Raw genomic sequence first — 25,634 nt, 5'->3', positions numbered from 1 at the left:
AGACCTTACATGACCTCAGCTTCTCACTGTGCAAGTTACAGGGTCTGATGTATGGGGCAGGGGCCAGCTGAGCAGTCAGCAAACCTCTGTACAAGCAATACTGATAACACAGAAAAACCGACCTGCAATTTTTGATTCCATAAGAGCAGAGAATTGTTGGCTCAGGTAGCTAACAATACCCTATGTGTAACCAGTCCCTGGCACACATATGAGGAATTCAAGCTTTCTAGAGAGAGAGAGATCTCTGTGGCACGCTACTGTCTGTAACTGTGATGTCATTTTTTCTCCCAGTCTATCCTGAATTTTGTATGTTAATTAAACACAAAAAACTAGGCTCTTATGATGTTGAGAAAAGTTTTTCAATAAAGATGACTCCTCCCTCCCTCCCTCCCTCCCTCCCTCTCCTCCCCCCTCTTTCTTTCAGACAGGGTTTCTCTGGCTGTCACTCACTCTAAAGACCAGGCTAGCCTTGAACTCAGAGATCAGCCTGCTTCTGACTCCTAAGTGCCAGGACTAAAGGTGTGTGCCACCACAGCCTCAGGATGACTCTCTTAAAAACAAGTTTGCTTTTATTTTATGTTCATTGGTGTTTTGTCTGCAAGTATGTCTGTGAGAGAGTCAGAAACCCTGGAACTGAAGTTAGAGGCAAATATGAGCTACCATATGGATGCTGGGAACTGAACCCAGGTCCTCTGTTAGAGCAGACAGTGCTCTTAATGCTGAGCCATCTCTCCAGCCCCTAAGATGACTCTTTGGTGGGATCTGATGCCCTCTTCTGGTGTGTCTGAAGACAGCTACAGTGTACTCACATATATAAAATAAATGACCATCAAAGGAAGAACTCAAAAGACAAAGGAAGCCATGGCATCCCTTGCAGGAGGAGAGACTGCAGGGCAGGCACTGGAAACTTTTCAACTAAGCTGGAGTTCAGCAGCTTTTAAAAGTTCATGTTTATTCATATTTTTCAAAATATATGTACATAAAAAAGGAAGATTTACAACAGGAAAGACTGCCTTCCATGCAACACAAATCCCAGTGACTCACGATGGGACCTCACAGGTAGGAGCCACCAATTCAAGCCCAAGCCTTAAGTCCATTTCCCAGCCATAAGCAGCTGTGGGGATCCCAGGAGACACTTCAAGTGGAATGAATCTCAAACAAACACCTTCTCCTCCGGCAGCATGTAAGGGGCCAGAGGATATATACATCAAAAAGCTTAAGACAATTAAAATATTAAGTGCCACAAGGAAGAATAAATGATAAGCAGAAACTGTAGTTCTCAAGTAAGAAGCTAGTACTATTTTACACAACCTCACAACCCTAAACAAATACAAACAAGAAGAGGGCTGGGTAGTACAGCTTCATCTGCTCCCCGACCCCTTCTCTGTTAAAATATCTCAAAAAGGAAACCGTTTGCCTGATATCAAAAGTTCTATGGAAAGAACAGGGTGGGACGGGAGTGGGGGCACACGCACAGGTGAATCTGAAAACTGGTCATTTTAGCAAATTATGTTTTACCATTTAACATTTCTACATTAGTAATGGGAACTCTCAAACAGGGACAACTCATGCCCCAAATATTAAAAATATATCTAGACATTTGATCAAGAACATTCTGTCATTTTTGGTAATAAGCAACACCAGAATCAGATTCCATGTAGTCCTGTGCTTCCCCTTCAGTCAGAGACCAAGTGCTGCAGACAACTCGTGCTTGCTGTGAGGGGACAGTGCTCTGGGCAGCAAAGCGAGCTTGGCAGTTGGTCAGCGTGACCGGAGGAGAGGAGCCCTTCAGAATCTATGGGATGGCAGAGACTGGGGCTTCTTTCCGAAGTTAACGTGTCCCCGACTCAAGCTGGAGACTGGTCAGTGGAGTGATTCAACAGCCAGGGTTAATCACCACAGCTCTAGCAAGGCTGCAGGCAGGACGCAAAGCCTTCCCGACACTGCCCCTGCTCCGTCTTGACTTCCAGCCCCAGACCTCTAAGTGCTCTACAGACACATCTCTGCAATTGTTTACATTAACTTGAAGGAGGAAAAAACCTCAATCGGATCACAGAAAGAGGATGAGGGCTGGGGCTAAGATGAACAGAGGGAGCAGGGCAGTTACACAGTCAGCGAAGTCCAGGTTACGGCAGAAATTAAAGTGATGAAGAAGCAGGCACTGAGAACAGCACCGAAGCTCACAAATGTCTACACTGCTCTGTGTACATTCCTTCCCACAATGCTCACATGGGAAGAAAAAAGTAAAATTTAAAAGCATTATAACTAGAACAAATGCACACTGACCTTATAAAATAAGATTCTGAATTCAATCATGATACCCCTTTCCCTATAAAATTTACTTTTTTGTCTTGAAAGACTTCTTCATGGCAGATTTGCCCTTCCCGGGCAGTTTCACTTCCTTTCTTGCACTGGCTATGGGCTTTCTGGAGGAGCTCCCACTAGGCTTCTTGATGACTGAGGGAGAGGGTCTGGCTTTCCTGGCAGGGGTCTTGGCCTTGGGCGGAGCTTTCTTAGGCAGCGGCCTCACTTTCCCTCTCTGGGCAGCAGGGACTTTCCGAGCAGGCTTCGACCCTCTCTGCTTCATGGAGGCTGTCTTCCCTTGGGACTTGGCTGGTGTTTTCTTCTGTAAGCTGTGAGAACACAAGAATAAATGTATCAGTGAGTACAGGAGAAAGCCATTTGCTAGGACAAGCTCCTTCTGCTTAAAGAAATCACTTACATAGAAATCACTATGTTAAAAACAAAAATTTAGCCGGGCGTGGTGGCGCACGCCTTTAATCCCAGCACCTGGGAGGCAGAGGCAGGTGGATTTCTGAGTTCGAGGCCAGCCTGGTCTACAAAGTGAGTTCCAGGACAGCCAGGGCTATACAGAGAAACCCTGTCTCGAAAAACAAAACAAAACAACCTCCCCCCTCAAAACCAAAAAAATTTACCTTGATTTCTCAAACATTTATACTATGTTTGACCAGAAAAGACATTATGTATTCACAATGCCTGAAGTTTAGAGTCCTTGAATTTTCAAAGGAGAAGATAATTTAAATGTTACTCAAAGAATCTGAGAAGGATATTAAATGGTTCCAACACATTCCTACCCTTAGCCCCGCTTTTCAGCAATGCTTTTAGTGATACGAGGCACACTCTAGACTCATCACCCTACACTGACCTATGTCCTCAGGCCTTGTTTTACTTTCTGAGATGGTGTTTCAATAAGCTGCCCCCACTGGCCATCAACTTCCAGGTCTGCTTCAGTCTCCTCCTTAATATCTGGAATTACAAGCCCAACTCCATTTTCAGCTCTGAGAGATTTATCATCTGTCTCAGTAGCTTCCTCATATCACACCTCCTCTTGGGTGGTGGTTCCTCATCCTCAGAGTCTTCTGATGAGTCATCTTCATCGTCATCGTCATCTTCATCATCAGAGCCACCGGATTCTTTCTTCGGAAATAGAACTCCTGGGCTGAGGTAGGGAAAGTAAAACATCATCTCATAGGACGAGGAAAATAATGTGAACTGAGATGCTGTCCGGTGCCCTCAGGAATGTCAAGTTAGACTACAACTATCTGTTTGAACATATGTACAAAGTCACCATAAACCCAGGAAAGTTCCACATGCTTTCATCCCCTCCCTCCCTCCCTCCCTCCCTCCCTCCCTGCCATCATTCAGTAATAGGGATCGTCACTATTAAGTAAGCAGTCACTAACCGCCTGCCATGTGCTCTCCCCAAGACACAGCAGGGAATGGTCTACAGAACAATGACCTTATTTTGCCTTCACAATACTGGCAGATAACTGTAAGACTAAAACTCTTCAACGTTTTAAAGAAATTGGGCAAGAATTGTATCCCCTAAACTCTTTTTAAACTTTCTTCTATCAGTATTTCCATAAATTAAAACATGTATGTGACTCAACTATTCAATTTACTATTTAATGTATATTTTTAAGAACAGTTATGTAAGAAAGTGTCAATGCAGAGCTGCTAAAGCACAGGCTACGGCATCTTACTAATAAAATCATAGGAGAGCTCCAGCACCAACACAGGAAGATGTGCAGCTAAGAGCTTCATGTCCGCTACTGCTCGACAGTTAAATACATCATGAATAAGGGACAGGTTTTCAAGTAGACGTCTGAAGAAGGCAGCTATGACTCGTGGGAGATATGAAGGTTCTCCACATCTGATTTTCTGGGTGATTAATTAGTATTTAAGTCTCTGGCAATCTGACTGTTGCTATTACTTAAAAAGATAAAGAATAGTCATCCAATGACTGTCTAAGAACCACGGGGTAAGCAACAGCAATGTCAAGACAGCAGGAATGCCCACTCTAGTGAGATCTCTTAGTAGTCATTATTTTCAGATAGGCCCAGTTCAAGGTAATGGGAATGAGGCAAGCTATGTTAACCCAGGCTTGTAAGTGGGGAACAGATCCAAGCACACAGTGGCTGGCGCCTCAGCATGGGCGCGCGCTCACCTAGGGTAGTAGGGGAAGCACAGCTGGAAGGTGCCGCTGAACCCCTTCCCAGAGATCTGCTCCAGCCACCCGTTCTTCTCACATTTCTGCAGGGTTTTTTTCAGCAAATGCACTTAAAAAAAAATTCAAGGAAGAAAAAGTTTATATTTTCAGATTTGGTCACTTAATCACAACTAAATGCAAACTACGTCAACACTGACCACAGACATGAACTAGTATAGTCCTTTGTGCCTGATTGCATTAATTATAATTAGTTTATAAAACAATTATTTTGTGCCAATAAATGGCAAGTTATTTTGAAAAAGTAAAAGGAAACATTAGAATCCATTGAGTCACACAAATTTTTTTCAAAGAAAAAGGAAACAGGTGAGTCTGGAGGTCTTGTTCTTGGGTACCACATAACTGGTTAATAACAGTTCTAAATCTAAATATTTCATTTCCACTCATTCAAGCATCTAACATGTAACCTCTGGTTAGACACCAGTTATCCCCTTAGAGTCCTATTAGCACATAAGGAGACACCAATTATCCCCTTAGAGTCCTATTAGCACATAAGTAGACAGCAGACTTGGCAGTGTGCATCTGTAACCCAAGAACACATGCACATCAACACACCGACTATCCACAGCACAAAAGAAATATACAAGATAAAACATTAAAAAGAAGATAATTCCATTAATAAAAGATAGGTTTGCCAGGCAGTGGTGGTGCACGCCTTTAATCCCAGCACTCAGGAGGCAGAGGCAGGCAGATTTCTGAGTTCGAGGCCAGCCTGGTCTACAAAATGAGTTCCAGGACAGCCAGNGATTTCTGAGTTCGAGGCCAGCCTGGTCTACAAAATGAGTTCCAGGACAGCCAGGACTACACAGAGAAACCCTGTCTCAAAAAAAAAAAAAAAAAAAAAAAAAAAAAAAGGTTCAGATATGGGCCGTGGTGGTATATAACTTTAATCCCAGAATTTGGAGGCAAAGACAGGTGGATCTCTGAGTTGGCGGCCAGCCTGGTTTGTAGGGTGAGTTCCAGGACAGCAAGGGCTACACAATCTTGGGGGGGGGGGGAATCAAACAAAACAAAACCCCAATCCCTTACAAAACAAAAGACCAGCCCCAATATAAGTGAAAATGAAAACACTGCTAACGAGGCTTCTTGGTTGGTTGTGGTGTGTGAGCCTAGCTGCTTGAGAGGCTAGAGCAGAGGATGTCAGCCAGCACCCACTCCCACCCACCCTCTTCTCTACAGCCCTGTAGCTCTCTGTAGTTCTCACTCAGGGATCTGCCTGCATCTGCCTCCTAAGTACTGGGATTAAAAACATGTGCCACCACCACCAGGACAGCCAAGGGTGCTCAATAAGACTGTGTATTAAAAAAGGTAATTCTTTAGGCACAGGTGGACTGCTGAGTTAGAGGTCAGCCTGGTTTGCACAGTAAGTTCTAGGTCATCCAGGGCTGCACAGTGAAACCCCCTCTCAAACAACAAAAACTCACACACTTCAAATTATATTTCTTTTATTTTACTGAGATGGGATGTTGCTTTGTTACCAAGCTGGCCTCAAACTACTAGGCTTGAGTGATCTTCCCACAAAAGCCTCCCAAGTACTAGGAACAGGACTTGGGACAAGTAAAGAGATGTTCATAGGACAAGTCCCAGTGGCACGTACTAGCACATAAAGCAAAAATTACCTAAATAAAATATACTAGTTTGTAGTTTCTGTTGTTTATAGAGTGTCTATATTCTTTATGCTAAACCCTTGCAATCTAGTAGCTCTTAATAAGATGCTAACTTTGCCACACTACCTATACGTGAAAGAATGCTGTTAAGTACTGAATTATCGACTAGTGTCTAATTTCAAAGCACAACTTTGGGTAAATGTAATTTACTGAGACAAAATACATCTTGTTATAGGACTTAATTGAATAACAACCTCTGATTTGGGGTAGTTGCAACAAAAATCCCAAACCAGTAATACCAGTAAATCGAGCACCCGAAAAGCTGAGGCCTAAGGATTTTGAGTTCCATGCCAGCCTAGGTGAAACAATGAGACATTATCTCAAAAATGAAAGCTGTGAGAGATAGCTCAACAGCTAAAGGTGCTTTCTGCTCTTCCACAGGACCTGAGTTCAATCCTAGAACTCATGGTCAGGGGTCAAACTGACAATCATCTATCACTTTAGTTAGCTATAGAGGATTTATATCATGTTTGACCTCTGCAGGTACCAGAACACATGTGGCATTTTCTCTCTAACTCTCTTTCGCCTATACACACACACACGCACACACACACAAATAAAAGTTAATAGCTTTTTACAGAGCATAAACCTCGCTTGCTTACTCCTTAGTCAGTGATTATTGCTTCAGCATCAGCAGCTGTCCTGCCCCGGAGGATACCGGCTAGCCCCAGTCAAGTGCACAGAGCTGACTTACTCTGATAGTTAGAGTTGGTCCCTGGGTGGTTCTCCAGGACATACTTCTTCAGAGCAGTGGTGGAGCAGGTCTTAGGCTCATTCATGGCAGCAATGGCAGACAAGATTGCATATTCCATCAGGCTTCCACCCAGCAGGGGCTTCTCCCCTGATTTCTTCAGCTGTTTCCCAAGGAGGAAGAGAAAAGCATCAAGACAAGGCTCCTCTGCACCAACCAGGTGGGTCGGCTCCTGCCTCAGCACAGATATGGTTTACAGTCAATTGTCAGGGCAGGGGCTTTCTCTTCTCCCTCACCAGGTCTCAATTTACTGAGGAGTCCTGACCCTCTTTTGGGTATTTTCTTCTTCCATTAACCCTTCCAACCCTCCTAAAACAATAGGTATTTTGAACCCAAGGTGACGGACATCTTTATGCCTTGTGCCATGAATAACAGATAAATATCTAGGGGATCATAAAATCACACGGCCTAATTCCAGGCTGAGACTAAGAAGTAAAGATCAGTGACAACTAAGTTGGATGTGGTGGCGCACGCCTTTTATTCCAACACTTGGGAGGCAGAGGCTGAAGGAGTTTGAGGCCAACTTGGTCGACAGAATGAGTTCCAGAACAGCCAGGGCTACACACAAAAACCCTGAGGGGTGGGGGATTAGCCAAATAGGAAAAGAATTGGGAATGCTGTATAGTATTGGGTTACTCGGTTTTTGAGACAGGGCTGGCTTCAACCTTGCATGTGAACACGGCTCATTTAGTAAACTGCTTGTTTGGCACACGTGGAGCCCTGTATTCAAACATCAGTACCCCATAAACCAGTGATGGTGGCAAATGCCTGTAACCCTAAGGATTTAGGAGATAAGAACAGAAGGATTAGAAGTTCAGAGTCATCTTAACTATAAAGTTCAAGGCTAGCCTGATTACACGAGTCTTTGTCTTGTGTAGAAAGTAAAAGAAGTAAACAGCCACAAATTTAAAAAAGAACATTTCAAGTTCTATATTTGACTAGGGACTTTCATCTGTAATAAAGAGCTCCTAACAAATGTTCAATTTTTAAAATGGGCAGAGTTCTTTATAGAACTATTTCATGGGCTGGAGAGGTGGCTCAGCGGGTAAGGGCACTGACTGCTCTTTTGAAGGTCCTGAGTTCAATCCCAGCAACCACATGGTGGCTCGCAACCATCCATAATGGGATCTGATGCTGTCTTCTGGTGTGTCTGAAGACAGCTACAGAGTATTCATATAAATAAAATAAGTCTTTAAAAAAACAAACAAACAAAAAAACCAACCCTCAAAAGAGAAACTTCACCTCCGCAAGCTGGACTAGAAGGAAGCACACTAACAAGGCTGGTGATGCAGAGCTGAGAAAGCACAGGTTCTGTCAATGGTGCAGTCTTGCTCACTCTGTGGCTAGCTAGTCTATCCTAGCTACTGACTTCACTGAAAGAAAGCATGTATTTACACAAGGCACTCTGTATAACGTTCACAGACAGTATACATAATTAACTAAAAGTAGAAACACTCCAAATATGCAACTCACACGTGGATACAACCACATGGAAAAATTCAGACATTATCCTAAGTAGATAGGGCAAATATAAAAGGAATAATTTCTTCTGAAATGTGAAGGAGGGCCAGCTGACCCTATAGGCTGTCTGAAGCTAAGGTAAAGATTACAAGTGACTGAAATAGCCACAGGGATATTTCCAGGGTGGCAGCAGGAACTCTGGAGACAGTTGTACCACTGAAAATTTACCAAAAATGCGTTCATCATAAATTTTAACTTAAATCAACAAAGCTACTAAAATAATCTACTATTTACTGACTTTTGTAGTATCAAGAACTAATATCCATAAATATCTTCAATCTATCATTAAACTTATCTATCATTATCTTATCTATCATTAACTATTTCTACATAAGGCTGGCCTTTCTTCATAAAATGAAAAGACAATAAACAAAACAACTTAAGACATTAAACGTAATAATTATTTCTCTTAATCAACTTTTTGAAGACAGCTATTTTTCATGAAAAAGAAACACATTATTTACCCTGTAAAGGGTCTAGTATTGTGGGATTTTGTTTGTTTTCTACTTTTTGAGATAGTTTATTGCTATGTATCTACGGCAGACCTGTGTTCATTATGGAGACCAGACTGGCCTTGAATTCATGGCAACTCCCCTGCTTTAGCCTTCCCAGTGCTAGGATTAAGGCATGAGCCACTGGTTAATACTATTTTTATGTGAATTGACTTAAAAACAATTTGTCTTGGTTTTGAAACAGGGTGTCAAGCAGCCCAAGCTGTCTTTGACCCTCACCCCAGTACAGAGCCAGGACTCCAACATGATTCTCCTGCTCCTACAGCCTAGCACTCTGCACCGGGGCAGCTTACAGAGCTACTGTAAAAGCCTTCCCCAGCACTCAGCAGGCAGAGACAGGGAGATCTGAGCCAACCTGGTCTGCAAAGTGAGTTCCAGGATAGCCAGGGCTACACAGAGAAACCCTGTCTCAGAAAATGAAACACTGTCAAGTGTCCAGTTTTTCCAAATCTTATTATTACAATCACCTATTGTTGGGTTATTATATGGAGAGGTCAGAGCTAACCCTGCAACAGCTGCTTCTCCCCTTCTACCACGTGGGTCTGGGGACAGAACTCAGGTCATCAGGCAAGCCCCTCTACCTACTGTGTTATCTTGCTTATTCTTTTTATTTCTTGAGACATGGCCTCTCTATGTAGTTCATTCTGGTTTTGAATCTGAAATCTTCTTACCTGAGTCTCCCTTAGCCTGAGATTACAAAGTGTGCCACCATGCTTGGTTCTTAGTTTTAATTTCTAATTTAGTAAACACTAATAGATGTTAACACAGAAAAAAACATTTTTTGAAGGTCTTCAACAGTTTGAGAAGCAGTTGACAAGTGACCTTTCTTCAGATGCTAACCTGAAATGTCCCGGAAGCACCTTTGCCAGTTATCTGCTCGAGCTGGCCTCTCTCTACTGCTCGCTGCAGAGCATTCTTCAACAACTGGGGCCTGCAGAGAGCAGCAACAACCGTGATGAATACGTCAGCGAAAGAAGACTTGCAGAAATAGACACGAGGCTATTCCAGAACTAAAGTTGTAAATCCTATTATGTGTAATATCTTGTTAAAAAGACAAAAACGGAACACCAAACCGCAGGCAGCCTGGCCAAGCAGAACTTCTTTCCTCCTAAAGCTGTTACTGACATATTTATAGGCCTCACATATAGTACAAACTTTCTAACTGCCAGACCACGCCAAGACCCTGGAACTTACTAGCATCACACTGATGAATGCCCTAAACAATTAAACAAAGCAAAAACATGATTTTCTCCCAAATGGGGGGTCTTACTATGTGGCCCAGACCCACAAAGCTTTTGGCTTTCCTCATACCAACCAAATTCATAGAACATGTACAAGTACTTAAAAAAAAGTCAATTTTGGAGATAAATGACACTCCCTGAGGAACAGCACACCAGAAGTGACCTCTGGCCCCCACAGACACATGTACAAGTGGGCTTGTACCCCACACGGGCACATTCAATCACCCCCCCCCCCCCAGGAAACTGAAGTAGTAAAGGCTCCTGCAAGCATCTTAACATGGGAAGCACACTTGTGTTGCTGAGCAATACTGACACGGACAAAGCAATTCAGGCAGACCTCTGTGATGACACTCAGAAGATATAACAGCCTGCCTGTGATACATGAGATCCTATGGTTTTTTTTAAAAGATTTATTTTTATTTTATGTATGTGAGTATACTATTGCTGTCTTCAGCTATACCAGAAGAGAGCATCAGATCCTATCACAGATGGTTGTGAGCCACCATGTGGTTGCTGGGAACTGAACTGTGGTCCTCTGGAAGAGCAGTCAGTGCCCTTAACTGCTGAGCCTTCTCTCCAGTCCCCATGAGATCCTATCTCAAAACAAAACAAAACAAAACAAACCAAGACTGTCAGGCCTCCATGGAGCTAGCTGAGAGCAGCAGTATGGCCTGGCCTTACGAACGAAAGGGGAAAGAGCTTCAACAGAGGGGGACTGAGTTTTCGATTCATTGTCGTCTAAAATGCTTCAACCGTTCAGAATCTGTCTGAGGTGGCTGAAGCAGGGACAAGGGGTAGCAGTAGTGCACACAGCACTGTCTGCATAAATCGACAACTGAGCAGCTGTGACAACTGAAACGATTTGGTCTACATTTCCTGAAAGGAAAGCCAGCTGTGGTACATGCCTTTAAGTTCAGCTCTCATAAGGGAGAAACAAAGGCAGGTGGATGTCTGTGAATTCAAGGCCAACCTGGTCTACAAAATGAGACCCTGTGTCAAACTCTCAAACACACACATACTAAAGTACTCAGAACTGTATGTTTAAATGATAGACTATTTATGTAAGTTATGTATGTAAATCAGATGACAACATGAAACGGCAGTTCTTTTTCTACCATGTGGGCTGGGGACCATACTAGGGTAGGTTTGGCAGTGATACCTTCACTCTCTGAGGCATCTCCACCATCCCTCTTTACTATTAAATAACACTGAGCTATCACAGCAAACAAAAATCATTATCTAAAGTTGAGATAAGAGGGTTTTTTAAATATTTCTTTTTATGTGTTTTATTCATTTTTATGCCTGCATATGTGTGTGTGTGTATGCATGTCTGTTGGTCTGTCTGTCTGTCTATGTACCATGTGTATGCCTGGTACTTGAGGAGAATCAGGCCCCTTGGAGCTAGACAGCAGGGAGCTACCATTTGAGTACTGGAAACCAGTGCTCCTAACCATGGAGCCACCATTTAACCCAACATGAAGAGAGTTCCAGGACTGTGAAGAAGGCTGTGTGTATGGAGGTTTGAATGAGAATGGCCCCATAGGCTGCTACGTTTGAGTGCTTGGTCCCCAGTTGCTGAACTGCTGGGAAGGATTAGAAGGTGTAGCTTTGTTAGAGGAGGTGTTGCGAGGGTGGACTTGGAGGTTTCAAAGGACTCGTGCCATTCCTGCAGTGTCTTTGCTCTGCCATCATGGACTCTAACCCTCTGATCTCAGAAGCCCAATTAAGCTTTTTTTTTTTTTTTTTTTTTTTTTTGCATGCTGCCCTGGTCATGGTGTTTTGTCACAGCAACAGAAAAGAAACTAAGACAATGGGTAAAATGCTCCCCAGGTAAGTATGAGGATTCAAGCTCAGACCGCAGACACCATGCAAAAGCCAAGTGGGTGTGGTAGTCCACCAGTATTCCCAGCTTACAGGAGGCAGGGAAAACTCTTAGAGCAACTTAGCTAGCCAGACTAGCCAAGGTAGTCAGTGGTACCATCAAGACAGACTCTGAGCATCAACTTCAAACCTCTTTTTGTATGTGCACATGCATCTGAACACACAAACACGAGTCCCTATACATTTTCTAAATGCACACGCACATACGTACTTGAGTGTGATGGTACACACGGTGAGCCCATTACTTTAGAGGTAGAAGCAAGAGGACTGGCAACTCAAGACAATCTTATTGCATAGCAAGTTTGTGGCTAGCCTGGGCTACATGAAACCTGTCTCAAATCAGTCCTTCTACAGGAAGGATTGATTCAACACTGGCTCAAAAACATTTTGGAGCTGGGAGAGCTATACCTATACTGAATACACACTTTCCCCTTACCATTGTTGCATATATTATAAAATCTATTACCGTAACATTTATATTGGGAAGATTTGAAGTATACCAGAGGACAAGACCAATGGTGCAGGACTATAATACCACCAGGCTGAGATAGGAGAATCACAAGTTTAAGGCATGTCTAGATAATTTAATGCAACAATGTGTCAAAATAAAAAGTAAAAAGAGGAGCCAGGGTATAGTTAAGGGGTAGAGGCTTGCTTTGGCATGCATGAGGCCCTAGCTTTCATTGTCAGTACCGCAAAGCACATCAGAAGCCAGGAGAAATTCTACTACTCAGAAGGCAGAAGACTGAGTTTGATGGCAGTGTAGGATACACAGTGAGCTCCTATCTTAAAACAAAAGAAACCACACAGGAAGATGCGCACTGTAGCTACTGCTCACAAAGGCATCACTATGTAAAGCATGCAGTAGTTGTAAGTTTTTGGTAACAACCAAATCCTGCACAGGCACTGGCTGCTGAGGGGCATGCAGACTCTATTAGGATCATGCAAGAATATGAAAAGAGGGGCTGGAGAGATGGCTCAGCAGGTAAGAGCACTGGCTGCTCTTCCAGAGGTCCTGAGTTCAAATCCCAGAAACCACATGGTGGCTCACAACCATCTACAATAAGATCTGACGTCCTCTTCTGGTGTGTCTGAAGACAGCTACAGTGTACTTACATATAATAATAAATAGATCTTTTTTAAAAAGTTAAAAAAAAAAAGAATATGAAAAGAACAACAACAAACATACGACAGGGGGAAAAACATATGGAATTAAGATATGAAAAAAATAAAAACATACAGAAAGATTTAATTCTGACTCACCCCACAGAAATCCTTAACTATATTTCACCTATGTCCTTTTCAGGAAGGGGAGTAAGGGGCAGCATGCTAATACCTGATGTCCACTCTAAGCTTAGGGTAATACTGAGACACATATTTCCTGATGAGACTGTAGGAAGCTTCTTTAGGTTCACAGAGCCGAGTAAAAGCCAACGGGAGAACATCTTCCAGTTTTACTTGTGGTTCTGGATCCAGAGCCGAGCCCTTCTGCAACACAGCATCAACCGTTACATCTTCACAGAACAGACCGCTGTCGCCCACCTGCTACCTATAATTCCAGGGCAGCCAGGGCTAGGTCTCAAAAATAAAAATTATTAAATTTAACTTTAAATATAGAAAACGTTCAGAGTTGTAAAAATGATACAGATCATCATGATTTTAATCGTTGGCACAAATATTATTTCACTTTTAAATTTTGACCTACACATAGTCTTTTGGTTTTTGTTTTTAAATCAATGAAAACTGAGTTGTGTGTTAGTTCTTACAGAAATAAGAAGACAGAAGGGATGTGAGTACAATTTGGGGTCTGGTTTGAGCACAAATGTACATATATACTCTTTAAACTATATTTCACAAAAAATAGTGCAATTCATATAGTTGCCCATAATTCAACATAAAGCACGGAAGCGCACAGGCCTAGCCGGGCTGCAGCGCTCCAGTCTGCGATCTGGTCCTGCACTGCTGCTCTGGGGAAGCTCCTCACAACCTCTCTAGCCTTAGAGGGAAGGAGAAGGAGGCCACACTTCCAACAGTGCTGCTCAGGCGGGCCCTCAGCCCACACACCACTGTCAGCAGCACAAACAGCTGCAACACTCAGCCTCGGGGACAGACTCACCTTTCTGTTTTTGGATTTCTGAGGTGGTTTTGATTTTTGGACCACAACAAAACTGCCAGATGCACCTTTTCCTTTTACCTAAAGTGAATGAAATCTCTGTTATTCCTGTAGTGAGTATGAACTCCACACTGATGGTTACAGAGCCCTACGGGAAAGCTAATGAAGGAAGTACTGCTTAACTCTGCAAAAGACACTGGATTTGAGGAGTCAAGACCCGGGAAGGGATACAGGAAACAAAACAAAACAAAACAAAAGAACCTCCACACAATGGGAATCATTTTATTCGTTGATGGACCTGTAAGTACCCAACACAGAAAACACACTGAGTAAACACTGTATAATTAACCAGTCCTTGAGAGCTCCTGAGCAGAGGTGAGCTGTCTGAGCCATCGCACTCTGTGGACACGTGTCAGAGAGCCCAGCAGCTCTGGGACCCTGATAAACTAGATCCTGAAAAGTACACTTGATGACATAAAGTCCATTTCTGTCTTAAGACTGTCATGACTTTTTCCCAGGGCAGGGTGACCAGGACCTAATGCCCACCCTAAGATGTTCCAACTCCAAGCAATACTTTGAAGAACTAAACAAAGTAACACAGATCAAAGCCGGGCAGTGGTGATGCACGCCTTCAATCCCAGAACTTGGGAAGCAGAGGCAGGCAGATTTCTGAGTTCGAGGCCAACCTGGTCTACAGACTGAGTTCCAGGACAGCCAGGGCTATACAGAGAAACCCTGTCACACACACACACACAAAGTAACACATATCATGCCTAAAATCAGTTTGGGCTTCATCTGATGCTCTTTAGCTCTCAGGTATTAACAGTTTATATAATAATCAATTAAGGTGAGTCTACCTACAAGTCAATTTTAAAGTAACCAATTGAGTCAGATAAATCAAATTTTAGAGCCAACAAACCTAACACAAAAGTAAGTTGTCTGTTGTTATGGCAACAGTCGTTTTCCCTAACCTTGTTATCACTTTCAGAGCTATGTAATTTCAAGCATAAGCCAAGTCTCCAAAGACCCAACCGATAGTACAACAGGCAGAAAAAAAGCTCACGATTGTATAACCTCTATTAAGAGTGACCTGCAGAGGGCTGGAGAGATGGCTCAGTGGTTAAGAGCACTGACTGCTCCAGAGGTCCGGAGTTCACATCCAGGTTGGTGGCTCACAACCATCTGGAATGGGATCTGATGCCCTCTTCTAGTATGAAGGGTGTACTCAAGATACTTTAAAAAAAAAAAAAAAAAAAGAGCAACCAACAAGGGGCTGAAAAGAGGCTCAGTGGTTAAGAGCACTGGCTGCTCTTCCAAAGCTGGGTTCAGTTCTCTGAACCTCACAACTGTTGCAACTCCAGTTCCAGAGACACTGACACAGACATATATGCAGGCAAAACACCATTGTACATGAAAATAAATGCCGGGCAGTGGTGGCGCACGCCTTTAATCCCAGCACTCGGGAGGCAGAGGCAGGCGGTTTTCTGAGTTCGAGGCCAGCCTGGTCTACAGAGTGAGTTCCAGGATAGCCAGGGCTACACAGAGAAACCCTGTCTCAAAAAACCAAAAAAGCAAAATAAAACAAACAATAAAAAGGCAACTGCCATCTGGGCTCTGAGGCCTCACATGGTAAGACTAGGTCCAGCTGAATTATTTCAGCCATATAGCTTACTTTTAACAAAAGAAAGAGACACATAACTATTGTTAGACATGGACTTAGCACAGCCGATACATGAAGCACTCTCGTGTTCTACAGTGATCTGATACCTGTTTGATGACGCCTCTGTTTAACTCTCGCTTCAGTGCTTGCTTAAGGAGATAGCCCCTTCTCTCCAGATCCAGAGACGGGTACTTATGAATGATGTACTTTCGAATCGCAACCACTGATGCGCCAGTCTTCTGGAAGCATGCCTGCAAGATTTTCAAACCAGACATATAATGTTAGTTATTTTTGGTTAGACACTCTGAATGGTTTTCTAAATGAGTTCCTACAGAAGTGAGCTTAATGGTAAAGAGGCAGAGGAATGAACAGTGCTTCAGTTCAGTGCAGTTAGGCCGGTAAGGCGTAGAAAATAACACTAACAAGTGCTTCTGCAACAGTCACAGGGATTGCTGGGTGTGGTGGCTCACACCTGTCATGGCGGCACTCAAGAGTGGGAGGGCGGTGCAACTCTGCAAGGGCAACCTGGGCTACAGAGTGAGGCCCTGTCTTTAAAAAGCAAAGCAATAACCACCAACCCCCAACCACAAATACTCTAAGAGTAGTGAACATTCCTTTACCACTTTAATTCTAGGCTGTATTTATATAAAAGTATTGATTGTCAACTTGATAGAATCAAGAATCACATAGAGATAGGTCTTTCGGCATAACGTGAGACAACAGGAAGTTAACTACTGTGCGAAGACTCATCTTCACTGTGAGCGGGGCCAATCCCTGGGCGGACTCCTGGGCTGTATAAACAGAGAGGGGCTGAGCAAATGCATGCATCCATTGCTCTTCCTCTACCTACAGATATAGAACCACCATGTGCCCTGTATAGGAAATTCTTACAGAGAGGCTATGTAAAGCACAGATCTTGCCAGGCAGTGGTGAAGACCACCTTTAATGCTAGCACTCAGGGCAGAGGCAGGGGCAGGATCAGGGGCAGGGGCAGAGGCAGGCAGATCTTTGTGAATTCAAGGCCAACCTGGACTATAGGGCAAGTTCCAGGACAGCCAGGGCTGTTACACAAAGAAACTCTGTCTGAAAAAAAAGAAAGGAAGAAAAAAAAAGAATCTCTAGAAATCTGGCTGGAAAGCTGACTCAATGCACTCTTAGAGGACCTAGACTTGGTTCCCAGCACAAACACAGTAGCTTAAAACTACCTGTTGCTCCAACCCCCGCGTCCAATGCCCTCTTCAGGCATCCAAAGGCTCCTGAACACACAGGATGCAATAAACTCAAATAGGCATATATGCAAACAAAAATAAAATAAATCTTCTGGGGGGGCTGAAAAGATGGCTCAGTGGGTAAGAGCACCTGGCTGCTCTTCTGAAGGTCCTGAGTTCAAGTCCCAGCAACCACCCGGTGGCTTACAACCATCCGTAAGGAGATCTGACTCCCCCTTTTGGTGTGTCTGAAGACAGCTACAGTGTACTTACATATAATGAATGAATGAATGAATGAATGAATAAATAAATAAATCAAATCTTCTGGTTTTAAATACAAAAGGGGAGGGGAGGCTTAACATGTATAAATCGTGAAGCTCAATCCCAAGCAGTGGGGATGTTAGGAGATTTACATAGTAAAGGCAGTGTAAGATAACTTTCATCAGGTGCTTGTCCTGGAAGCACAAACCTGTAATCTTGAAGAAGAGTCATCAATTCAAAGTCAGCTCAAGGTCAACTAGTGCCTCTTCATGAAATCCACCCGGACCTCCAAAAAACTATGAGAGCCACATATGCTAATGATGCCAACAAATTATACTGAAGTCATAATGCTTTTTATTTTTTTCCATTTTGTGACTGGGGCTAACTTGCAGTGTGGACTAGGTCTGGTTTAGAATTCAGAGATCCACCTGCCTCAGCCTCTCTGGAACTGGGATTAAAGGTGGATGCTACCACTCCCAGCCCTCATAATGCTTTGTAAGAAGGCTAATTATTAGAATATTTTGAAATTAGTGAAGAAGCAAAGTAGTGGTATTTATTAATTATTTATTTGAAGTTTATTTTAGGTATGAAAAGTGGTACATGAGATTTAGCTGTATAAACAAAACTTGAGAATAACTTTTAATAAATTTCTGAATATTTTCTGACTTTATTTTCGATGTGTATATGTGATAAGTGATGTATGCTGGGATGCTCACAGAGGGGATCTGGCTCCGCTCCTGGACCTGTATTTACAGACAGTCACGAGCTGGTTGAAGTGAGTGCTGAGAATGGAACCCAAGTTTTCTGTAAGACCAGCAAGTGCTCTTAACTGCTAAATCATCCCTTGATATGAGTTTTTAAAAACAAATAAGCCAGCATCCAAGAGGAAGCAGCAGGTGGATCTCTGAGTTCAGTGTCAGCCTGATCTACAGGGCAATTTCTAGGACAGCCAGGGCTACAGAGAGAAACCCTGTCTCGAAGGAAGAGGGTATTCATCAAATGTAATTACAGCAGAAAAACATGTGCCTCTCGTGATGAGACTCCCTTAAGAAGCAAAGCAGGAATTCCAATGTCTGGACCACATAAGCTGTTTTGAAATACGGAAAAGATGAAGAGTGAAAGCCTGAGTTGAAATGCTTGAAATAACAACTTGCCTTAATGGCCTCAGTTAAGATTGCGTCCATCTTGGGCCGTGGGGAGGAAGCCATGGGGGTTTGTCTCTGGGCCCTGGCTAGCTGGCTGGCTGAGAGAGTAGCCCAGGCAGGGATCGTTTTTTTCACTTTCTTCTCCTTTTCTTTAGACTGATCCTTCTCACTTAAAAACAAAGTTTTCATTATGTAAGATGAACGCTTCAGAAAGAGGCACAGTCAACATTTTGCATCCGAGGTTTCCCACCTTTGCGTCCACACAGGGAGATAATATATACTTTAGGGGTAAACACCCTCTGTACCTCACACAGCAACTTTCTCTCCTATTATCAGTCACTAAGTAACACAGCACAGCAACTGTATACAAAGCACTCACACTGTATCAGGTATCAGAAGTAGCTTAGAGGCAGTTTAAATCTAAAGGAGCATACACCTAACTTACACAGGTAATACTACACTCACTCACAGGAAGGGCTTGAGCACCTATAGATCTTGGTACTATAGGAATCCTAGAACTAATGGCCCTCCAATATCAAAAGACAGTCCTATAAAGAAAAAAAGGTTACGGAAGGAGAGCCGGGTTAGAGACTGTAGTTCCAGCACTCAGAAAGCACAGTGAACTGAGGTTCGAGGCTAAACTAGCCTAGGCCCAAGTTCCAGGACAGCCACAGCTATGAAATGAAGCTTTCTCTTGGGGAAAAAGTTTTATTTATTTACACTGAGGTGACATATAAAAGAAGCAAAAAAATTACAAAGTATAACATTAAAAACCTCCTGGTACTATAAATAAATCAAGAAGGTCCTCTTAGATAATGAGCTAGAAAAAAATGTTTCTTTTAGGCACAGAAAAGGGCAATTACATTAACTGTCTCTAAAACTGAAGTGATAATTCTGGCTGGAGAGACAGCTAAGCAGTAAGAGCATAGCTGTTCTTCCAGAGAACCTGGGTCTGATTCACATAAAATGGCTCACAACCATCCCAAAGGATTCAACACCCTCTTCTGGCTTCCATGGCACCAGCTGTGTACTATGCACAAACAGGCAGGGCAAATACCTGTAGCTCAGCACTAGAGATGTAGACACAGGTCTGTCATTGTAAGTTTGAAGGCAGCAGTGAGTTCTACGTTAGCCAGGGCTACACAGTAAATCACCAACTGCAAATAATCCTACCTGCAGAGCTCAGTCACCCATGCGGAGCTTATGCTGCGCTCTAAATGACCTAAGTATTCTAATAAGCACTTAAAAGCAGCCCACGCTTGGCACAGAGGTAGGAACAAATGGCAAGTGTCTTTCGAGTCAGGGTTTGTAGTTCCTTACCGTGTCTTACTGAGATTCTATCACAGCATAAAAAGTATCAAATGTTCCCGTAATGAATTCTGAGCAGGGAAACACCCTCCCACGTGAACAGGAAGCACTCACTCGGACACCATCTAATGAACCCCACAAAGTCCAGCTGGCATAAACGTGCAGAATCAAACTTTTTCAAACAGTAACTGTAACAAGTAAACCCAAACCATAGACCCCTAGCATAAGCGGGTGTTCTAGCACATTCACAGTCGGTAGTCAGTCTTTCCCAGCAGCCTTCAGTTCTCAACAGCAAGGAAGCACGAGTGCTTACTCCTTTTTGGGTTCCTCAGCAGACTTGTTGTTCTTCTCTTCCTTCTCTCCACTCTCAGGCTCCCCCTTGGGCTGCTCGGTCTCGCTGGATGTAGCAGGTGGAGTCTCATTCTCCTGTTCTTCTACAGTAGAGATAGATTCCTCTGAACTTCCATCTGGTTCTAAAATATCAGGTGAGCATCAAGTAGATACATTAGAACCCCCGCCCCCCATAGTCAATAAAAGTCAAAACAGCTTACTTAACAGACCTGCCAATTGTTCAAGTTAAAAGATGCATTCTAAAATGAATCACCGCATGGCTTTGAAGTATGAGTGCTACCTACCACTGCACTACCCGGCCTGCCACCTTCTTCCATGCTGTTAAATCACTGAGTTGCCTATTCAAGTGTTTACCTAGACCATTATGTGAGAAATACCCAACTGTACATGAACTGGCTATGGTGGCACATGTGGTAATCCCAGCACTTGGAAGGTAGAGGTGGGGATATGAGTTCAAGGTCACACTTGTCTACTCAGCAAGTTCCTGAGCTTGCTGTGTCAACCTCAAACTCTTGTCTCAACAAAAAACAAAAAGTTTTAAAAGAAGTAAAGCCTAATATTTGGACATAATTTCTGAAGATTTGTCACTGTGACTCAAGAGTGTAAGAAGGGTTGTGTGGTAGTTTAGGGACGGTGTCACGCTCGAGCGCTGACTGGCCTCAGATTCAAAGTCACCTTTCAGTCTTCACAGTGGCATACATCATTCTGCCACATCGCCTGCGACCTGAGGCCTCGAGAGATGCAGTGCCTATCAGCTCACCATCCACATTCGTTTTCAAACTCTGATTTCATATCCCCTCTACCTTAGGCATAGATGCCTAAAGTGAGTACAGCACTTAAGGATTTTGAGACAAAGAAAAGGCCAGGGAGAGAATGGTGGTGTACTAATCCTGCAGACCGAACTATGCAAGGAGAAGATAAAAGGAAAGGGGTGAAGAGAGAAAGAGAAAAGTCACAAGACAAAGACTAACATGGAGGAAGGGCAGGGGGCTAGAAACAGCAGGAAGGAAGTGGTTCTGCAGGCTGACAGACTTATTCTGCCTCCATTCCTGTACCTACCTGAGCGGCTCATCTCTTCCCCACTAAGGCAAACCACACCCCGTGCTGAATAACCCACCCCGTGCTGAATAACCCACCCCGTGCTGAATAACCCACCCCGTGCTGAATAACCCACCCCGTGCTGAATAACCCACATGCTTCCCCATGGCCTCCTGGTGACTACGCTGCTCATCCTGAAGGCCCAAGCCTTCCTGAATTCCAGAGCCGTCTCCCACAGGACACTATCATGTCAAAGGTCACACCAGTTTCTCCTCATTGCTGCTCTTAATTCAGGAAGAATTACATTTCACTTTCCAAAAGGCTTCAAAGAGAAAATGCGCTCTTCCATTACCCCCAAGGGCCAGCACAACAAACATCTCCCTCCATGCAAATGCTTTAGACATTTCACTACAAACACGAGAATGACGAAGTTCAGCGAGACTCATGGAGGACTTCCAATAGTGGCTGCTTTGCTTTACCTGGTTTTTCTTCCTCCCCTTCAGCAAGTTTGCTTTTGGGCGGAGTTTCCCGGGTAGAATTCACGGCTCGACGTATAGGCATGGTGTTATCTTCTGCTTTCTAAGAAAAAAAGATGCCCATAATCACACAGGCATAAAGAGTTCTCTTCTGTCTCTCTCAAGGGACCTAACTGGGTGTCAAAGATGTAGGAGAATTCTTCAAGTTACTCCAGGATCTGATATAAATTACTTTTAACAAGTTTTTTTTTTTTTAAAGTGAAACATAAAATATTCAAAGTATTTTAGATAGAACTTCAAATTGAAAGTTATAGGTAATTTGGAATCAACTTAGAAGGTTGAAAGTTTTATAAGGAATTTGAGGGGAAAGGGGAGGTGAAAAGAACTCTGTATCTCTGAAGAACCCAGCAGAGCCTTAAGTTAGGGGTTGATCCAAGAGTGAGCTTCAAGAATGCATCAGCCCCTACCTCACCTAACTTGTCCGCGTGGATCAGCTGAGCTCCTACTATAAGTGGGAGTGCCTTAGGATGGATGAGTTCACCTTGAGACATATCAGTTGCCATTTAAAATAATTTCTAGGCCTGAATTATGGTGAGACTCTGAAGCCTCTGCTGATAATCACAAGGTTTTTTTCCTAATGGCTTCAGTGTGGTGAAGAGTCAACCTAAAGCACAGAAAAGACTTGGTGTGAAGATCAACAGAAACAAAACTAAACTAAAACATCTAAATCCAATATTCCAAAGAGAACGAATATAATGATAAAACTTAAGTTACAGATGACTTAGTTATCACTAAAACAACAACAGGTGGCATTATTAGCAGGTAACAATGAAGCATAAGAGCATAAGCCGGCAGCTCTGCAATTTCCACAGGAACAAAAGCAGCGAGGACAACCATGGGCTAAGGAACCTAACTCCAACCCGCCTTGCCACCATCTGGAATTTCGGCAAGAGACTAAGGGCAGGCCTAGCCAAGGATCCTGTTTTCTAGATGACGTTTGTGGTTATCATTTGAATGGGGTCAAGAAAAGTAACTGTAATCTTTAACTTTACCTCTGGCAGAAAAGTAAATTTTTTTCCTCGTTAAAGGGAAAATCAAAGTATAAAACGACTACTGAGAACCTAGCGCTAAAGGACACCAGAGCCAGGGCGGTGAGTTTAGATCAGCACGCAGGAGAAGTATTGCTCACCCACAGCCTTGACCTAGTGTGTCCTAAGCCAGTGCATACAGAAAAAGGCACAGTCAAATATCTACAAATTAAGTGACATGGTGCCACATGACTGTAACCCGAGAACTCAGGAAGCTGAGGCAGGAGGGGATACATTCTGAATTCTGAACGGTAGGCCATCCTGAGCTAAAGAATTAGCTCTTTTCTTAGCAAGTAAACAAACAAACAAACAAGAACCCACAAATAAATAAACCTCATGTAGTCACCGAAATTTACCTGATCATCAACATTCCTGTCTCCTTAAAAAGAAAAAAGAAAAACAAACAAGAGGGGGCACATTCAGCTTGTGAAGTGTCCTGTAAGCGTGTGGAACATGCTTGTAAAAGCTGCGTGTGGGGTACCCACCTGTCTATAACCTGGGTCCTGGGAGGGCAAGACACGTGGGTCCCCAAAGGTCAACAGCTAACCAATGTAGGTGTAAGACGAGGCCCAGGCTCAGTGTGAGACCCTGCCTCACAATATAAGATGGAGAGCAGCTGAGGATTCTTCTGTGACCTCTGGACTCCACACATGTACATGCATGTGCAAGCAATACATACATACAATCTAAATCTAGGACCCTGACAGTCTACAGTAAAATTAGTAGAGGAAAATGGCTATTTATTTACGTGTTTAGGCCTCTGTGCTGATGAGCAATTAACAAAGATGGGGAATAGTTAATTTAATTTCTACTTTAATCTCTGAGTCTTTTAGACATTTAAGACCCTTTAGTATGTCATATAATAGTCCCAGGCCACAACAAACTGGGTAAAATTTGAAAACATCAAACAGAATGCTTTCAACTAGAGAAAATCTTCAGGAAGCACAAGCAGTGATCCCACACTTCTGTATCAGTTGCAAAGACAGCTGAAAGAATGCAGCTGGGACAGTACCTTCAACGGTGACCCAACACTATAGGAGGCTAAGACAGGATGGTCGGCAGTGTAAGATCTCCCGAGTCCTTCCTCAGTCTGCCCACTCAGACTGCCCAAACAAATCTCTCATTGGCAGCAGCAAATTAGAAATATCTACAAATATTTAAAATTCTTGACAGTCACACAACCACTGTAAAACATGCTACATAGAGTGTTGTGTTCATTTAACCTCAGCATTAGGGGTAACGGAAGCAAAGGCAGAGAGATCTATCTCGGAGTATGACACCAACCTGGCCTACACAGTAAGTTCCAGGACAGCCAGGGCCACATAGAGTCTCACACCCCATCCCGCCCCTAAAAAAGAAGCCAGGATGGCTCATGGCATTACCTAGTTTGTTTGCATGAGGATTTCAGTGCAAACAAATAGTACTTATGTAATAATGTACCTGATAATAAAAAGGAAATGTGGTATTTCCCCAGGCAAACACGACACAGAAGCAAACCACTCATATCATCCCTTGGGAAGTGACACTGCTGAAGTCACACATGCCCATGCACACGCACACAGCCTGAGACACTCAGACAGACAAGCCTGATCACCTGATTGTGACCCCTGGGGTGCACAGGGTGGAGTCATGGGAGCCTACTTCTCTCTTTTTTTTTTAAAGATTTATTTATTTATTATATGTAAGTACACTGTAGCTGTCTTCAGACACTCCAGAAGAGGGCGCCAGATCTTGTTGCGGATGGTTGTGAGCCACCATGTGGTTGCTGGGATTTGAACCCTGGACCTTCGGAAGAGCAGTCGGGTGCTCTTACCCACTGAGCCATCTCACCAGGCCGGGAGCCTACTTCTCAAGGTTGTCTTCTAACTTCAGCACAAGCCCCACACTCCCCATCCCAAGTCAATGCATGTAATAGAAAACACCTAGAGTTATTTGGGGAAAATGTTTTTAAAAATGTCCGCCTCACTTCTGAATTTCTTTACTAAAACCACAGAACACCAACCCATAATATATATATATATATTTTTTGTCCTTCTGTAATGGCTTAGTGGGTTGCTAAACTCACTTTTTGTTTGAAACATAGTTTCACATGTAATGTAGTCCTGGCTGTCCAGGAAATCTGTAGCCCAGGCTGTCCTTAAACTCACAGAGCTACACATGCCTCTACCTCTGAGTGCTGGGATTAAAGGCATGCGCCACTATGCCCAGCTTAAATTCACTTTTCATTAACAGCTAACAGAGCATGGATGGGCAGCCAGGACTGCCTTAACACTGTCAGTGTATCTTGTAACAGAACTTTTTGTTCCATCGTTGACTCTGAATGATGAGACCTTTTAGACAACTGTATTAGCTCCCTGGCCGGGATATTTTCTGCAGGGATGGGGGTCAAGGGGGATCTTAAGTAGCCCAGGTTGACATCAAAACTTGCTATGCAGCAGAGGATGACTGGGCTGTTAGCCCACCTCCCCAGTGCTGGCATTACAGCTGCACACCACTCTGGAAATGGATAGGTCATTTTTTCTACTGAGTCACAGATACAAAACTGGGTGCCTAAAAGATAACAGGGTCAGAATGAGAGTTCAACAAATATTTGCTAAAGAATGAAAATGGTTCTTTAACCTGGCTTCATATGGTGTGGAAACCAAACTATATTTCCACTTAGGGTTTATCAAGTTCTCCTGTGGCCACAAGTTTTGGGTTCTTTTTAGAATGCGTAAATAGTAACATGACTTACTTTTGACAAAGGAGATGCCTAAATTGTTTTAATACAGGCAGTAAAAACTTGCAGAAGAGCCGGGCGTGGTGGCGCACGCCTTTAATCCCAGCACTCGGGAGGCAGAGGCAGGCGGATTTCTGAGTTCGAGGCCAGCCTGGTCTACAAAGTG

General features: G+C 43.4%; 1 protein-coding gene across 7 annotated transcripts in view; it reads right to left on the bottom strand.

Moving 5' to 3' along the window:
• Positions 1-921: 921 nt before the first annotated feature.
• The window catches only part of Hp1bp3 (heterochromatin protein 1 binding protein 3), a 26,704-nt gene continuing 1,991 nt past the window's right edge, over positions 922-25,634 (bottom strand). For 3 of the 7 annotated variants that reach the window (XM_021160065.2, XM_021160067.2, XM_021160069.2), the window contains exons 2-13: positions 22,129-22,325; positions 21,665-21,764; positions 20,110-20,269; positions 18,498-18,657; positions 15,982-16,125; positions 14,218-14,295; positions 13,438-13,589; positions 9,820-9,910; positions 6,890-7,049; positions 4,469-4,580; positions 3,344-3,460; positions 922-2,633 (exon numbers count right to left, since the gene is read on the bottom strand). In XM_021160065.2, coding sequence (XP_021015724.1) covers positions 2,339-2,633; positions 3,344-3,460; positions 4,469-4,580; positions 6,890-7,049; positions 9,820-9,910; positions 13,438-13,589; positions 14,218-14,295; positions 15,982-16,125; positions 18,498-18,657; positions 20,110-20,269; positions 21,665-21,764; positions 22,129-22,224 — 1,665 coding nt within the window. In that variant the 5' untranslated portion in view covers positions 22,225-22,325 and the 3' untranslated portion in view covers positions 922-2,338. Of the gene's footprint in view, positions 2,634-3,343; positions 3,461-4,468; positions 4,581-6,889; positions 7,050-9,819; positions 9,911-13,437; positions 13,590-14,217; positions 14,296-15,981; positions 16,126-18,497; positions 18,658-20,109; positions 20,270-21,664; positions 21,765-22,128; positions 22,326-25,634 lie in introns of those variants that run through there. The other 4 variants (XM_021160071.2, XM_021160073.2, XM_021160070.2 and 1 more) reach the window with 3 other exon arrangements.

Source organism: Mus caroli, chromosome 4 (genome assembly GCF_900094665.2).
Source record: "Mus caroli chromosome 4, CAROLI_EIJ_v1.1, whole genome shotgun sequence".
In the NCBI taxonomy this organism is placed as follows: domain Eukaryota; kingdom Metazoa; phylum Chordata; class Mammalia; order Rodentia; family Muridae; genus Mus; species Mus caroli.
The sequence above is the reverse complement of the archived record's forward strand: the minus strand, read 5'-3'. Positions and strand labels throughout refer to the sequence as shown.